The 16,792-nt window shown below is 46.4% G+C and overlaps 1 protein-coding gene across 1 annotated transcript in view; it reads right to left on the bottom strand.

Annotated features, from left to right (window-relative positions):
- Positions 1-16,048, bottom strand: part of LOC147902052 (uncharacterized) — a 56,825-nt gene extending 40,777 nt beyond the window's left edge. The window contains exons 1-6 of the mRNA XM_087374675.1: positions 15,977-16,048; positions 15,538-15,840; positions 15,112-15,415; positions 14,755-14,942; positions 14,613-14,664; positions 14,488-14,528 (exon numbers count right to left, since the gene is read on the bottom strand). Coding sequence (XP_087230801.1) covers positions 14,488-14,528; positions 14,613-14,664; positions 14,755-14,942; positions 15,112-15,238 — 408 coding nt within the window. The 5' untranslated portion in view covers positions 15,239-15,415; positions 15,538-15,840; positions 15,977-16,048. The remainder of the gene's footprint in view (positions 1-14,487; positions 14,529-14,612; positions 14,665-14,754; positions 14,943-15,111; positions 15,416-15,537; positions 15,841-15,976) is intronic.
- Positions 16,049-16,792: the final 744 nt, after the last annotated feature.

Below are 16,792 nucleotides of genomic sequence, written 5' to 3'. Positions count from 1 at the left end.
CACTGCTATAGCACTCTGACTATCAGTGAGAATCGGAGAAGGACCCTCCAATGAGAGATAAAGATCAGCAAACAAACGACGCAGCCAAACACATTCAATTGTCGCTGTGAAAGCTGCCTTGTACTCAGCTTCACATGAGGAAGTAGATTGTTTCTTACTCAGCCAAGAAATGCAAGCTTTGCCCAAAAAGAAACAATTACCACTTGTGGGCTGCCTAGTGTCATAGTCTCCAGCCCAATCTGAGTCACTGTAAGCATGCATCTGCAAGTCACCCCCCTGGGAAACATCAAGCCATAAGACTTTGTGCCTTGCAAGTAACGAAAGATGTGTTTAACAGCCTGCCAATGTGTTGTCTTTGGGTTGTGCATGTACCTGCTCAACTAAGATACTGCTTACTGAATATCAGGCCGTATATAGCACAAATAAATTAGGCATCCAACAACTTGACTGTAAAGTGTGGCATCCACTGATTCACCTGCATCATACATAGTAAGCTTCAGGGCTGGCTCTGTGGGAGTGGCTGTAGGCTTACAATATTGCCTGTTGAATCTATCCAAGAGCTTTTGCACATACTTGGATTGAGACATAACGATGCCACGCTTATCTTGTATGAATTGGATCCCCAAATAGAAATTTAACATGCCCAAATCTATCATGTCAAATTCAGCTTTCAATTCAGCCTTGAAATCTGTAATTATTTCCTCATTTAACCCTGTGTTGCAAACTTGAAGTGCATTGCTCGAAAGTTCAAAGCTAGGAGGTTGTTTAACATAAACCTCTTCCTCCAAGTCCCCATTAAGGAAAGCTGTTTTTATGTCCAACTGCTGGACATTCCTAACAAAAGTTGCAACCATGGCAATAACTGATTTGATAGTTGTCATCCGAGATGTAGGAGCAAAAGTCTCCTCATAATCTATGCCCTTTTTCTGAGCATATCCTTTGGCAACCAACCGTGCCTTGTACCTATCAATGGACCCATCTCGCTTCCTTTTCACTTTGAAAACCCATTTGGTACCAATGGCATGTTTTCTTGGTGGTAAATCCACAACATCCCAAGTCTGATTTTTCTCAATGGACTGCAATTCATTGTGCATGGCATTCATCCAGTGCACATTATCCTTGGCTTCTTCGAATCAGGTTCTTCTTCATCAAGAAGAGTACCTCCATAAGCTGATTCAACAGAAAGAGCCCCCCCAGCGTGCCTTGCTACACTACGAGTCCTGCCAAGCAAAGGTGCCTCAAGTCGACTCTCCCTGAGAGTCTGTAGCAACCAGTTCGGAACTGTTTTTGCTGCATGTATCTCTTGAATCTCTTGCTTGACAACATCATCCACTACCTGTGGAGGAACAAAATCAGCAAGTGGCTGAATCAAGGCATGTGGAGCAGGAGGAGGCTGTAAATGCTGATTTTCAACATGAGTATCAGTTGGGAAACCAAAAGCAATAGGAAGGAACCCCTCAAAAATATCCTCTGAAGAAGCTGGAATAGTGAATTCAGCATGTGTATGAGCTGAATTCTCTAAAAAAATTACATCTCTACTCACAAAAATCTTGCGTTTGGCAAGATTGTAGAGACGATAACCTTTTCTTTCTGCACTATACCCAACAAAGATACACCTTAGTGCCTTATCTGACAACTTATGTCGGAACTCCACAGGCACGTGGGCATAAGCAACACATCCAAAGACACGAAAATGATCCACTGAAGGCTTTCTCCCATGCCAAGCTTTGTAAGGAGTGATTGTCTTCAAAGCCTTTGTGGGAGCTCGATTCAAAACATAATTGGCACACATGAGCCCTTCAAGCCAGAATCTGTGAGGCAACTTCTTACTAGTGAGCATGCATCTATCCAGCTCCATGAGAGTTCTATTTTTCTATTCAGCTTTGCCATTTTGCTGAGGGGTAACCCTCACTGTAGGCTGATGTGTGATGCCTTTCTCCTTCAAAAATGCCTCAAATTCATGAGACACATACTCCCCCCCTCTGTCAATGCGAAGTGTCTGCACCTTGAGTCCTGTCTCATTTTCAACCTTGGCCACAAAGTGTGTGAAATGCATAAACACATCTGATTTTTTCTTCAAGCCATAGACCCAAGTGTAATTTGTGTAGTCATCTATAAATGTGACATAATACAGATAACCACCCAAAGCAGGTGTCCTCATGGTACCACAGACATCACTATGTATCAGGTATAATTTCCGGACAGCTCGTACTACACCATCCTTTTTAAAGGGAAATCTATGCATCTTGCCGAGGATGCATCCTTCACAAGCATGAGGAGGAGGTGAATCCAAAGGAGGCAATGCATCAACCATAGCATGCTTCTGAAATGTCATCAAGCTGCCATAGCTCATGTGTCCATATCTGGCATCCCATAACTCCGCATTCTGCATAGCAGCAGTGGGAGTGTTTATACCTAGATGAATCTCACGATAGTCACTCATCCTCTAAAAACACAAGATAGTGCAGTTTCAATTTCACGATAGTCACTCGTAAGATTGAAAACCATAAACTCCATCACGCATAGCAGCAATGGGAGTGTTTACTGCAAGTGCAAGATCGGATCTTTTCTCATAAACATCAAGCTAAAAAAGACCCCAATACAAAGTACCAGACAACATCAAAGCATAATCATTTTCTTTGTCTCGGACTGCACACTTAGCATCATCAAAGATGACCTGAAATCCTCCTCGATTGAGTGAGGACACTGAAAGTAAATTCTTCTTGATACCAAGCACATAAAGAACATCAGAAATTCTGACATCTGTGCAATCCGTGGAGGTAAGTGTAATGTCATCCGCTCCACACACTGAATAAGAAGAATTGTTTGCACAAGTCACCCTCTTTCCAGCAAGTGGTACATGCAAAGATGCAAAAAGACTCTTCCTGGAAGTGATGTGCTTGGATGCACCACTATCAAAATACCATATGTTCAATGTCTCATTGACACTGAAAGTGCATGCATCTTTCGAAGGGTCATAACTGCAAGTCAGAAAGCATAAGAGTCATCCTCAAGAGTGGGTGTAATATCTAGACCAGCCACTTGAAAATCTGAAATGCAAGACAAAAAGGCATTATCCTCTTCCACAAATTTGGTTGTAGCATGATGCATCTGAGACAGCCTCCAGAATCAGCTTATGCTGATGTGTAGGCTGATTAGCATGTTGCTTTTGCTGTCCTTTCCCTTTAGGCTTGAATTTTGAAAGCATTGCATGCTCGCTGGCCCATGTGGCCATGTTCTTCCTGGTTTGCTCCTCCTGCAACAAGAGTCCTACCAACTCGTGAAAAGAGAGAGGATTGGCACCCCCCCTCAATGACAAATTCAGCGAGGTATGAAAACCACGATACGACTCAGGAAGAGAATTCAGAGTGGTGGTAATCATCTCTGAATCAGGAATGATCTCATCTATATTCAGCAATTGTTCCCTCAAATCCTGAAGCTTGGTGAGGTGAGCATTCATTGAATCATCCTCATCCATATGTGTGTGAGATAGCTCTCTTTTCAGGAAAGAGACCTGGGCATCATTTCTAGCTGCAAACATGCTCTCTAAAATATCACAAGCTGCCTTCGAGGTCTTGCATGACCGAATGTGAGGAATGATAAACCTTTTGACAGAAAGGAATATCTCTAGCTGTGCCCTCTCTCCTCATCTCCACTCTTCTCCTCTACCCTCTTCATATTTTGTCATGGTATCAGAGCATGGTTCAGCCTTCCGTTGAGGCGCCATCCTTCTTGTGAGAGATTGATTAAGAGATTGAGAGTTCATCTTTCATTCTGATGATGAAAGATTTCCTTTGAGAGAAAGTTCCGTCCATTGGAAGAAGATTTCCATCCATGCATTTTCATTCTTTGTGAGAGTTTCACTCTTGAGGGTTGTTCTTCTCTTATGGAAAGAGAGAGATTTATATAGATCTGTGTTTTTAATTGTGATAGTCTTGAGAGGTAGAGAGCTTTCAAATCTCAGATTTATAGAGGAGAGAGTGTGTCTCTCCGTTGTGAAAGAAAGAAAGAAAGAAAGTTTATTAAAGTCTTCGGAAGACCGATGGGTCTATGAGACTGTGAAAATCCTGATACAACGAGCTGTGGTAGTGGAGCTACTAAACGAGCGTCCATACCAATGCAAAATGCAAAATGCCAAAAATGCAGAATGGCAGTACTAAGTCCTAAGTACAACATAGTCATGTCGGTGGTCGACTATATATCAATCTCAGCATCATCATCAATATCATCATCATCCCCAGCAACAGCAAGATATCAGGATGGATGAGGCAGTGGAGGCATGAAGTCGACAATAGAGTGATGTCGGCCACTCAGAGGTGCGGTCCTGGCACGTCTCTTGGTCGTAGCTACTGTGACCCCCGTCGATCGGGCTCCAACTCTAAACAAGGAGGGAATGTCTCCAAGTGTGATCTGTGTGTCGACCCTCTGTCTGAGCTGTCGGGTCACGGGCTCCGGGTCACGGTCATGTTGAGCCCTCGTCTCGTTGGGGTCCATGTGATCTAGCTGAAAGAACTCCATGATAGAGCTCTGAGAGGGATCAACCGAGGAAGAAGTCTGCTCCTGTCTCCGTGCTCGGAGTATCCTCTCGCGGTATCTAAGTGCCTCATGAATGAAACCTGTCAAACACCGTTGGTCTGGGTAAGAGAGGAAATGGGCTAAAATCCCATAACTATCTATGAAGAGGCAGTGGAAACGTCCTCGGATCTCATAGTACACAGGACACCTGAAGATGAAATGCTCCTCTGTCTCAACCTCCTGTATGTCACATAGTGTGTATATGCGCCGCTCCCTGGGTTGTCGCTCTGCTCTGCCGCTCTTGATGCGAAGTCTGTGTGAAGAGACCCGGAACTGCCCAAGAGAGATCCTCATTGAGTGGGGTAGGTGAATCTGTGTGTATCCTGGTGGGCCAATGAAACCCTCTGCTGTGATATGTAAGAAGTGATCTCTGTAGAAGCTAAGCTTCACTGGGAGTTCACTCGGTTCCAACCAGGTCCGAAAAGTGTGTAGCTGTAGTGGATCCTCACGGATAACTTGGTTGACCTCGTGTGATCAGAGGGGAGAGAACGGAGCATCCATGCTATACTGGAAGGGAGGTAGTCTATCCATGTGGAGCCCCAATCGCTCAAACCATCTCTCTGTACGTGCATATCAGAACCTCTGATCTCCTCCTGCTGCAAGTGCCATAGAAGAGGATAAAGCTATCCATGGTAGCCTGCTACGCCCCGAGGTATAATCCCCATATTCCCTAACTCGGTACAGATATGTGATGACCTGAAATGCAGCATCTAGCTGTAAAGGGGGTGACCCAAACTCAGCCTGAATGATCTGGTGAGGAACAGATGACTTACCACGAATCATCCGTGATAGCATGAGAACCTGTAGCCGCTCCACACGAGCCCACTCTGTATCCAACAAGTTTGGCCCCCAACAAGGACTGCCGTACATCCCCGTTGGGCGAGCCAAGGAGTCAAAAAGCAACCCCTTGGTGCGTGGATCCTGAAAGTGTGAGCGGAAGCACTGCCTCTCTAGCTTGGCCAATGAGGCATACCCTCTACTCAAGCGTGCTTGCATCGCGGGTCTCATAGTGAAGCTCGGTCCGGAGAAGATAACCTTAAGATAAGTGTACGATGAAACTATCTCAACAAATGACCTCGCAAATGTGAACTGTTCCTGACGAATGATGGCTCGAGATGTATTGAAGATCATGACCTTGGTTTTACCCAGGTTGACCTTCAAATGATGAGACTCACAAAAGGACTGTAGTGCATCTAGGTGTCTCTGAAGCCCCTCTGCTGAGGAAGACAAGAGAGCCACGTCATCTGCATAGAGCAAAATCTGGATCAGCGTGCCCGCAAGAGAGCAACCTACACCCCCCTGTGTCTGCATCACTGGTGGGAGAAAACGGGCTTTCAGGTCGGCCACAAACGTTGCCTAAACGAAATTCATCTTAAACGTTTTTGAGTCAGTATGCTTACTAGCCCAATGCTGCCACCAAGTCACCGCCTCACCTGTAAGATGAGGGGATGCAAAGTGGACGTTATCTTGCTCATCGCTAACGGAAAATGAGCTACAAACTGATGAATAAATTGCAAAATTGCTGAATGATCACACTTACCATCATACTTAACAAAATTTGGAGTGGACCGAGTGAGTGGTGTTACCTTTGTCGATGGCGAGGTTGTGGCGGAGATGGCTGCTTGCTACATTGGTATCAGAGCTTCGGTCTACATCCAGCTTGACCACTGCGAGTGTATGGTTGTGCTGAGATCCGGAAAGGACACAATCAAGCGCCATGGAAGGGTCAGGAAAAGATTTCAACCGTGAAGACTTTGAAGAGGAGAAAGACTACCAACAAGATACGCTTCCGCCAAATGCTCAAGAAGTGACGGCGAACCTTCAAGAGCAGAATCGGGTCCTGCTGCAGCAACTCGAAGAACATTCATCCCAACTGGAAGAAAGCAGAAGATAGCTGGACCAGACAAAACAACGTCTGGAGGAAAAGGAAGCAGAAAAGCCGCTGGAAGAAAGAGAAACCACAGATTGTCACATGCACCCCTGCACTTGGGTGCAAGGTGACACACTGGCTACATCGACAAGTTCAGAATAGTTCCCAGATAGGAGATTTTGTCGTATGCTGTGACCCCTTTGTGAGCCCTTGTCCAGGGACAATCAGGCACAAGCTACGTAGGTCAGTCTCTCAGCCTTAGGTCAAGTCAGTAGTCAGTTCTTGTTCACTAGTACCCACTAGAGAACAGTAGGTTACGTGTTTCCATCTTATAGTTTAGGTCTTAGCCTAGGTTAGGAGTCCCTTTAGGGTCCCCAAAGGCTGGACAGGTAAGCAGGGAAGGCAGCCTGCAAAGGCTGCCCAAAAACTCCCCTGGCAAATGAGCCAAGGAGGGCTTTTTATAGGCTGGTTGTAGGCCAACCAGTCTGTAAAACAGACTGAGTCGGTCTGTTTACAGACTGGGTTGGCTCAGTCCAGCCCTATAAAAGGGCCCCTTGGCTGCCCTATTTTCTCATTCAGTTTGCTCCTGCCTTCAATTCTCCTACAGCTCCACTTCAGCCTCATGTGCAGCCCCTAAGATCCTCAGATCTGGCCTTGCTCTAGCCTCAGTCCCTTGGCCATCAGTTCAGCCTGATCTGAAGGTGACCATGCAGCACAACAGTCGCAAGTTTGGACCAACAAACAAAAAGAGGTTTGGACACTGTTTCCTCAGCTTTCTCAGCTCTCTTTTACAGTTTACACAGCTCACTCTCAGCTCTATATTTCAGTCATCTCTCAGTTCTCTCATAGGATCTATCACTTCTAGTTTTCACTCTCTCACTCACGCAGTAACCCTGCATTCCGGTAGACAACACAAGCCTCTTCCTTGCCTTGCAGAAGCGTCCTACATCGTCAGTGTGGACAGCATCAAGGTCTCGGTATTGGTCGGCGTTGCCTCTCAGGTCCTTGGGTCTGCTATACATGTGCACAGTGAGCTCTTCAGAAGCGTGTTCCGTGCTCTCTTGAAGAGTGTTCTTTGTATTTCTCAGTTCTCCAAGTATAAAGCAAATTCTCCGCTGATTGGGGGAGGGGGCCCTCAGTGGGTACAAGGACCCAATCGGTTGTTGACTCTACTCTCTCTCTACCCTCATCTCCTTTCTCTCTCTATGGTAAACAACGCTCATTCCTCGCTAAAGGTTTAAAGAAGGTCTTGCTATGAATTACATGATCAGGTAACCGTTGCATGTAACATGAGTGGTGTTACCTTTGTCGATGGCGAATCTGTGGCGGAGACGGCCATTGCGCTCAAACTTGCTTGCATAGCGGCTAACATCTGTTTGTGCTGGAGAAGCATCGCCTCTCGGTCTAGCTTTTGATGCCTCTCTCCCTGGGCGAGCTCTGCACGTCGCAGTGCATCTTCATTTTTGCGTTCCTCATGCATCAACAAGAGCAGTTTTTCAAAATTTGTGGTTCCTCTTTCTTCCAGCGGCTTTTCTGCTTCTTTTTCCTCCAGACGTTGTTTTGTCTGGTCCAGCTGTCTTCTGCTTTCTTACAGCTGGGGTGAATGTTCTTCGAGCTGCTGCAGCAGGACCCGATTCTGCTCTAGAAGATTCGCCATCACTTCTTGAGCATTTGGCAGAAGCATATCTTGTTGGTAGTCTTTCTCCTCTTTAAAGTCTTCGCACTTGAAATCTTTTCCTGACCCTTCCATGGCGCTTGATTGTGTGTCCTTTTCAGATCTCAGCACAACCATACACTCGCGGTAGTCAAGCTGGATACAGACCGAAACTCTAGAACCAATGTAACATGCAACGGTTATCTGATCGTGTAATTCACAGCAAGACCTTCTTTAAACCTTTAGCGAGGAATGAGCGTTGTTTACCATAGAGAGAGAAAGGAGATGAGGGCAGAGAGAGAGTAGAGTCGACAACCGATTGGGTCCCTGTACCCAGTGAGGACCCCCTCCCCCAATCAGGAGAGAATTTGCTTTATACTTGGAGAACTGAGAAATACAAAGAACACTCTTCAAGAGAGAACGGAACACGCTTCTAAAGAGCTCACTGTGCACACGTATAGCAGACCCAAAGACCTGAGAGGCAACGCCGACCAATACCGAGACCTTGATGCTGTCCACACTGACGATGTAGGACGCTTCTGCAAGGCAAGGAAGAGGCTTGTGCTGTCTACCGGAATGCAGGGTTACTGCGTGAGTGAGAGAGTGAAAACTAGAAGTGATGGATACTATGAGAGAACTGAGAGATGACTGAAATATAGAGCTGAGAGTGAGCTGTGTAAACTGTAAAAGAGAGCTGAGAAAGCTGAGGAAACGGTGTCCAAACCTCTCTCCGTGTGCTGGTCCAAACCTCTGACTGTTGTGCTGCATGGTCACCTTCAGATCAGGCTGAACTGATGGCCAAGGGACTAAGGCTAGAGCAGGGCCAGATATGAGGATCTTAGGGGCTGCACAAGAGGCTGAAGTGGAGCTGTAGGAGAACTGAAGGCAAGAGCAAACTAAATGAGAAAACAGGGCAGCCAAGGGGCCCTTTTATAGGGCTGGACTGCCCCCATATGAGGAGAGCATGGGGGAGGGAGACCTAGGGCAGTACCCAACAGAAACAGAGAGAAAGGGGCTGCCACATAGACAGCATCATGGCTGTCATGTGGGCAGCACATCTAGATCTGTTAAGGGCAGGACAGAGGGCCAGGAAAGTACGGAGCAGAAGCAAGACAGTCTGGGACAGATTGCGGAGGATCTAAGACATGGAGGCGCACTGTTTGCAGAGGCGCAGACATGGCAGGGAGTGCAGGCTCAGATCTGCAGCAAGGAATGTGACTGGCAGTGGGGAGGTGGCAGGCCTTTTATAGGCTGCATATTTGCCTTGAATGGAGGGCCAAAAACCCTGGAAGTTTGGGCCATAAAAGGCCTGAATTGTGAGCCCTTTAAGGGCAGTTTTTCCCAAGCAGACTGGGTCGGTTTTTTGTACAGACTCAGTCGGTTTTTGTACAGACTGAGTCGGTTGGCTGGCCAGGCCCTTGAGGGCTATATAAGGGGGCCATTCAGGCCTCATTTTAGCATCATCTGGAGCAGCAATTCCATCAGCAGAAAGAGCAGCAGCAGGGCTTTCTTTGGGCCTACAGTCAGGAGGAGAAAGAAGTGCCTTGTGCTGCAGGCTTAGCTTGCAGGAAGCTGCCCACCTAGACTGGTTTCCAGACAGCAAGGTGGAGAAGATCATTCTAGACGGAAAGTCTACTCACGCTCGAGGTGGAGCACGCGGACTCTAGTCTAGAGATAGCCAGCAGATAGGAGGAGGACTTTTGTGGTAAGATCAGAGGACCACACCATTGGTGGGACTCTGGATCTGTCTCTTTTGTATTGTGTCCATAGTTGTGGACGGAAATATATTATTTGGTGGTTTCTCTATCTGATTGGTTCATTGTCTATTGATGAGTCTGCACACCTATTGTATGCACATAAGTAAAGAAGTCTGTGATTCCACACCCACACCGCACACTGTGTGAGCTCCTGGGCATTACTATAAGTCTTCCGCTACGTGTACCCTCTGTTGGGTAAATTCTAACATGGTATCAGAGCCCAAGTAGGAGGCTCACAGGTGTGGGAGCCTGAAGGCAGGGACCTTGCTGAAGGACGACCCTGATTCAGAAGCTCTAGGGAATCGACTTCCACAACTGGAGGATTGTGCCCTTGTGAGAAGGAGGGTGACTCAGGTTCAGTCAGGTGCGTTCAGAGTTCTGGTTTACTGCATTTGAGTTTGGTTGACTTTGCTGTGCGGTATATACAGCAGAGATGTCGACAGCCTCTTCAGCCCCTGCTATCCCTTCCTCCTCCTCCAGTTTTCTCTCTTTCACTATCCCTAACTTTGGAGAGTCTGGGAACCTGGACGGGACTAATTACCCGATCTGGAAAGTGAAGATCCTAAGTCATTTAGTGGCTCGGAAGTTGTGGAAGCTGACCACGGGAGAGGAGTCGAAGCCGGAAGACATGGTGGACAGTAAAGGGAAGGTACTCATGGCAGTAGACAGAGAGGAGCTTGAAGCTTGGGAAGAAAGAGATGCCCATGCCCTGGCAATAATCATAGGGACTACGGCGGACTCTGTTCTTCCGCATATCCAGCTAGCCGAGACGTCAGTAGAGGCGTGGGCCACCCTGAAGGATCTGTACGAGACAGATAATACCTCCCGGATCGTGCTTCTTCAGCATCAACTCTACAATCTTGATATGGAAGAAGGCGATACGGTGCATGATCATCTGACGAAGGTCAAGGTGGTGCGGGATCAGTTAGCAGCGATTGGTCAGAAGACGGACTCATGCCATCTGGCCTTGATGGTACTGAGGAGATTGCCTCGGAGTTTCAAGAGCTTTGTTACGGCTGTGACAGCAAGACAGAGGACCAAACCTCTGACATTTGAGGAGTTGTCCTTTACTGCTACAGGAGGAAGCTCGGGAGAAGCTCTACAACGGGGACAAAGATGACAAGGCGATGCTGGTGAAGGATTCCGCAGGTAAGGGAAAGGGCAAGCCTAACAATGGCAAGTCCAATAACTGATGACGAGGGGACTTCGAAGAGGAAGCACAAGAAGAAGTGTTTCTATTGTGATACGCCCGGACATTTTGCAAAGGACTGCAGGAAGAAAAAGGCGGATTTGAAAAACAAACAGGAGTCTGACCCAGATTCAGAGGGAAAGGCCAAAGCTAATGTGGTAATCGAAGAATTGTTCCTGGTGACATCACCGAGTGTTACCGAGGTCAGGTATGTTGATCCCGAAATCACAGTAAGGATGTCTGACATAGAGAGTTGGGTCGACGAGGAGTCAGATGCCTTTGTGAAGGTGAAGGACAGTATGGAGCGCTTGGTACCTTCCAGGTGTGTAGCTGTTGACACTGACACGAGGGTGGATTCCATGGAAAGCCCTGGGGTCTCATGGTCAGATGGATGCTGGACTTCAGAAGGGGACAGTACAGGATTACACAGGATCTTGGGGGGTCCCTCATTGAGGTACAGGGTTTGCTTTCAGAGCGAACATTCAGGCAGTACAACAGTCTGGTATGTATTTGATATTCTACATTTGAGCCTTTATAGCATGCTGTGGAGAGATTCTGCTCTTCATTTGTCTCAGGTGATAAGAGATTGGAAGGAATTGGCCTTCTTCGAAGGCAGAAGGGGAAGTTTTGGTGCTTCTTCAAATCTCGAACGCAGATTGCTAGAAGGTGATGGACAAAGAGTACTGAAGCCAGAAGAGTACCTGCTTGAGAACTCAGCAAGAGTTCATGGTCCAGGTTATCTGGAAATATTCATTGGTTGCAGACCTTGCCAAAGGAAGGACGGGTTGAAACAGACCCTCAGAGCATGGTGCCTGGAAGACTCCAGGTTGTTCACTCATTATGAGGGGGACAACTGGAAGATCGTGACGGCTGGGTTGCTCAAGTTCAGAGGCGGGAATGCGACTGAAGGAGGTGGTACCAGGAGGTGCTACCAGAGATGGACCTGTGTACCAGGATGGTGTGCGGAAGCGAAACCGGACCTGGTGGAGCAGGAGCCACTGGATGAAAAGCCAGGAAAAGATTTCGACACCGAAAGGTTCCAAAGGACTATGACCAGGGAGTTACTGGAGCATCTTCATCGACATGTTGGCATTGGGCTGAGATGTGTGTCGGTGAGAGGGGGTGTTGGAAAGGTCACCTCCCCATCTGTAAGCCCCCATATGAGGAGAGCATGGGGGAGAGAGACCTAGGGCAGTACCCAACAGAAACAGAGAGAAAGGGGCTGCCACAGAGACAGCATCATGGCTGTCATGTGGGCAGCACATCTAGATCTGTTAAGGGCAGGACAGAGGGCCAGGAAAGTACGGAGCAAAAGCAAGACAGTCTGGGACAGATTGCGGAGGATCTAAGACATGGAGGCGCACTGTTTGCAGAGGCGCAGACATGGCAGGGAGTGCAGGCTCAGATCTGCAGCAAGGAATGTGACTGGCAGTGGGGAGGTGGCAGGCCTTTTATAGGCTGCATATTTGCCTTGAATGGAGGGCCAAAAACCCTGGAAGTTTGGGCCATAAAAGGCCTGAATTGTGAGCCCTTTAAGGGCAGTTTTTCCCAAGCAGACTGGGTCGGTTTTTTGTACAGACTCAGACGGTTTTTGTACAGACTGAGTCGGTTGGCTGGCCAGGCCCTTGAGGGCTATATAAGGGGGCCATTCAGGCCTCATTTTAGCATCATCTGGAGCAGCAATTCCATCAGCAGAAAGAGCAGCAGCAGGGCTTTCTTTGGGCCTACAGTCAGGAGGAGAAAGAAGTGCCTTGTGCTGCAGGCTTAGCTTGCAGGAAGCTGCCCACCTAGACTGGTTTCCAGACAGCAAGGTGGAGAAGATCATTCTAGACGGAAAGTCTACTCACGCTCGAGGTGGAGCATGCGGACTCTAGTCTAGAGATAGCCAGCAGATAGGAGGAGGACTTTTGTGGTAAGATCAGAGGACCACACCATTGGTGGGACTCTGGATCTGTCTCTTTTGTATTGTGTCCATAGTTGTGGACGGAAATATATTATTTGGTGGTTTCTCTATCTGATTGGTTCATTGTCTATTGATGAGTCTGCACACCTATTGTATGCACATAAGTAAAGAAGTCTGTGATTCCACACCCACACTGCACACTGTGTGAGCTCCTGGGCATTACTATAAGTCTTCCGCTACGTGTACCCTCTGTTGGGTAAATTCTAACAACGAGGTCCTGTACTTCTGAAGCTTAGTCTTTTCTGAAACATCTTTGAAGGGAATAATATGAAGGTAAGCTGACCAAACTTCTTGCTGTAAGTCTTGACAGTATCTGAGGTTGTCATGCTTACATAAAGCAGAGGTGTCTAGCAATCGCAACTACCAGAACGACTTTCCGAGGCTACTTGCCACCTAGGGTCCTATTTTTAAAAAACTCATATGCTACTATTTAAGGGCATGACTTCGCAGTAACTTATAGCCATAGGTTCGGCCAATGGTTCACTGCTCCTAGGTCCAATTCCTAGAGTGTAACAACCTCACTATTGGTATAGTCCCCACTGCACCATTATAGGTAACATAACATTCCCTTCCCTTTAAAGTTTATTTATATTCTTAAAAACAATATCTGGAAAAGTTTTGTATATAGTTTTCCATGAAATATTCTTGAATAAGCAGATCATTTATCTTTACATGAAGAATCTTTTATGTTTCATGTGGAAGAGCTGGTGATTCAATCAAACCAATGGAAAACTTTTCCATTATCAAACCATTACTTTCAAGTAGCCTCTTAAACTGGCTAACATAAAATACTAGATGTACTCTACATCCTTCTCATTGGAGCGAACCTGTAAGCAAGGTCTCCTATTCTTTTAAACTATTGTGAAAGATCCATACTACCTTGGAGACAATTTATGACACTGACCACTCTTTAGGCTTTAGATATCTCCAATACCTCTTTCCTTCTCAACCTCTATGGATATTGTTGCTTAAGACTAAAACACGTATCTCGACATGAATGGATTATACCATGGAGAGAAGACAAACAAACAAATAGGAAATTTGTGTTCGAGGGTTATGCTCAACATCATCCATTGTTTAAATCACTGCTATATAGTGAAATTGCCAAATCAAATCACTAGCGAGGACAGATGTAAAACTTTCGATGCATTGCCTAAAGTTGGGCTGCTCATTTATAGCATAGGATTACAAGCCAAAGAAATGGAGGATACCTTCTGGACTTCCAAAAATAGAGTTGAAGGCTAAAATAAGCCACAGTAAAACCAGCCTATTATACAATAACTGCTCTATAAATTTCAATGCCATACCAACTTAGCTGGCCGGTACATGCTACTTAAGACACGTGCAGCAAAATTGCATAGATATAAGGCTCGCAATCTAAGCAAGCCATGACACACTTAAGTTGTTGAAACAATTAATTCTTCCAATTCCTCTCATGGCTATTCTCACGCAGAAACATATGAGTATCAAAATGGATACCTTGCTAGTACAAGCATCAGATGAACTCGATTCAAAAACTCCTGCATTACACCAGTCATAAATATCAGCATCTGTGGCCTTTGGAAGGAGAACAAGGCACACATTTCGAGGAGAAACAGGAGCACCTTCTGTCTTCAGATATGGTTGCTTTGATCCCTCCTCATGTGAATCCTCTGCCTGCAAATAAATCATTGAAACTTTAGACCCCACAGCGTCTGAACCAGGTATTTAAGCCTTTAAAAACTCAAAATAAGCTATTAAAGGTACCTCGATTGGAACGCTCGGAGGTGCACACTCGGAATTAAAGACTTCTTGAGCTATTAGTTTTTTATGACTTGGAGTTTTTCTGGCAAACTTCCAGCCTTGCTTGTTTTTTTTTGTTGTTTTAGCTATCCGTGGAGATCTTCGACTCATGGCTGAAATACGGCTGCAACCTTTAGCTTTCGTACCTGTGACTGCAAAAGCAGCAGCAACAGCTTACAATTGCTGCCTGAACTTTTCGGGACTTCAAAAATGTACTTAAGAAACACAGAACTTGTTTTATAATTAAAATCAATCAAGCCCGTTCTTCCCCGCTTTGCGCGATGTGGTGGACTAAAAAGAGAAATCAAGCACCAGACTCACAAGCCCTCATGAACATCTCTGTGTGGCTGGAAGGCTTGGGGTCCTTTTCATCGAAATCGAAAACTCTAGTGTCCTTTTCATCAACAGATTTTCTGGCTCTCTTGCCTCTGAAAGGCTTGGTGTTCATCCCGCAAATTGAAGTATCTGAATGTGTTGTCTTTCTATATAAATGCCATTCCTTCCTTCATTTCCGATATAAGACCTTTTCAAAAATGATTCCAGCGCTATACGCAGTCCTTGAATGAGTATGGCGTTCTAATATTCTGAGACATCTTACATCAGAAAAAGAATTTCACAAAACTACCTGCACAAACGATCCATTTCCTTCAACAAGTGGCGCTCCCGTTCTAATGCTCGCTAACTTGAGAAAAACGAAATCCCATGCTTTAATACGCAAAATGAAGATTTGAAGTCTCTGATGCATACCAATCCACGATCTGGAAAGTCCTTTGGAGTTGTATTTCTTCGTACTACCCTAGCTTGCTTTGATATCACCCGACGGTACGAAGGCACTGTAAAAAGGCTGTGCATCGACTTTCCCCCGGACTGAGGTCCGCGTTTCATTATGCAGTTGGACCTAGCTTTTGTTTCAAAAAAAGCAGGCGCTGCAAAATCGCCGTGCGCCGACTGTCGGACTGGTTTTAGGAACTGGTTCGAAAGGGAATTAATCGGGCGAGGTCATAAAAGGACAAGCGAATCGATGGGGGAACTGAAAAAACGCGAATGATTCTGCAATGGGAGGGAAAGTTGACGAAATTGGCAATGCGCGAAAAGAGGAGAATCCAAACAAAAGGCGCAGAGGTGTGGAGGAATAGAAATTGGAAGAGAAGAGAGACTGCGGAGGGATGAAGGGAAAGAGGGTGACCTGCTGTGCATCGCCATAGCCATCGTCGTCCTCCTCAGCATGTGACATCGCCAGCTCAAAGCATGTCTTCCTAGTGTGAACACAATTCGACAATCCGGATCCCTTCCTTCTTAGGCCTTTTCTTTTCTTTGTGTGTGTGCGCGCGCGCGCACGCGTTTTTTGCTTTTTTTTTTTCTTTTTTTTTGTGCGCGTGCGTGTGTGTTTGTCTATTTTGGATAACACCGGTGCACAACCTGTGTTGCATCAGACATGACCTTTCAGACACATTCCGACATTATCACAACATCATCAGCTTTACCAGGGGCAGCTGCGTGCCAGCCCACAACCTTGGTCAAGCCATCCCCTCCCCCCAGCCGCACCTAGCTGGTTGCTTGGTGCCCCCCCTGCAGCACCAGAAGCTCATGATGCTGAATCCTATCATTTCCTCAAGAGAGAATGTCGGTACGTACATATGTACGTACTTAGACTAGGTTCAGATGACCTGCCCAGCCAGCCTCACCATGTTCTCACCAAGTTGGTCACAAATTTGCCATAAATGCGACGTGATTGGTATTGGATGATTCCCAATGTTCTAGATTCCAACCTGACAACTGCTCACCCACGAGCTTTTCGATTCGTGGAAGGATGGGCTGGCTGATGCTTGGGCGAGGGGGGCCTAACAAACCTCCCAACCGATGGGCATCTCTTCTCTCCTCACGAATAGCGGCGGCGATGCACCTTTTGCCCCCTTAGCCGCCGCCAAGTTTGAACCCACTTTGTTTGTATAGGTAAATGCCCATACATAATCTACATATAGGCTCACCTCATCTTGCCTTC

Source organism: Dipteris shenzhenensis, chromosome 5 (genome assembly GCF_047967505.1).
Source record: "Dipteris shenzhenensis isolate YYH24624 ecotype China chromosome 5, Dip_SZ_1.0, whole genome shotgun sequence".
Classification (NCBI taxonomy): domain Eukaryota; kingdom Viridiplantae; phylum Streptophyta; class Polypodiopsida; order Gleicheniales; family Dipteridaceae; genus Dipteris; species Dipteris shenzhenensis.
The sequence above is the reverse complement of the archived record's forward strand: the minus strand, read 5'-3'. Positions and strand labels throughout refer to the sequence as shown.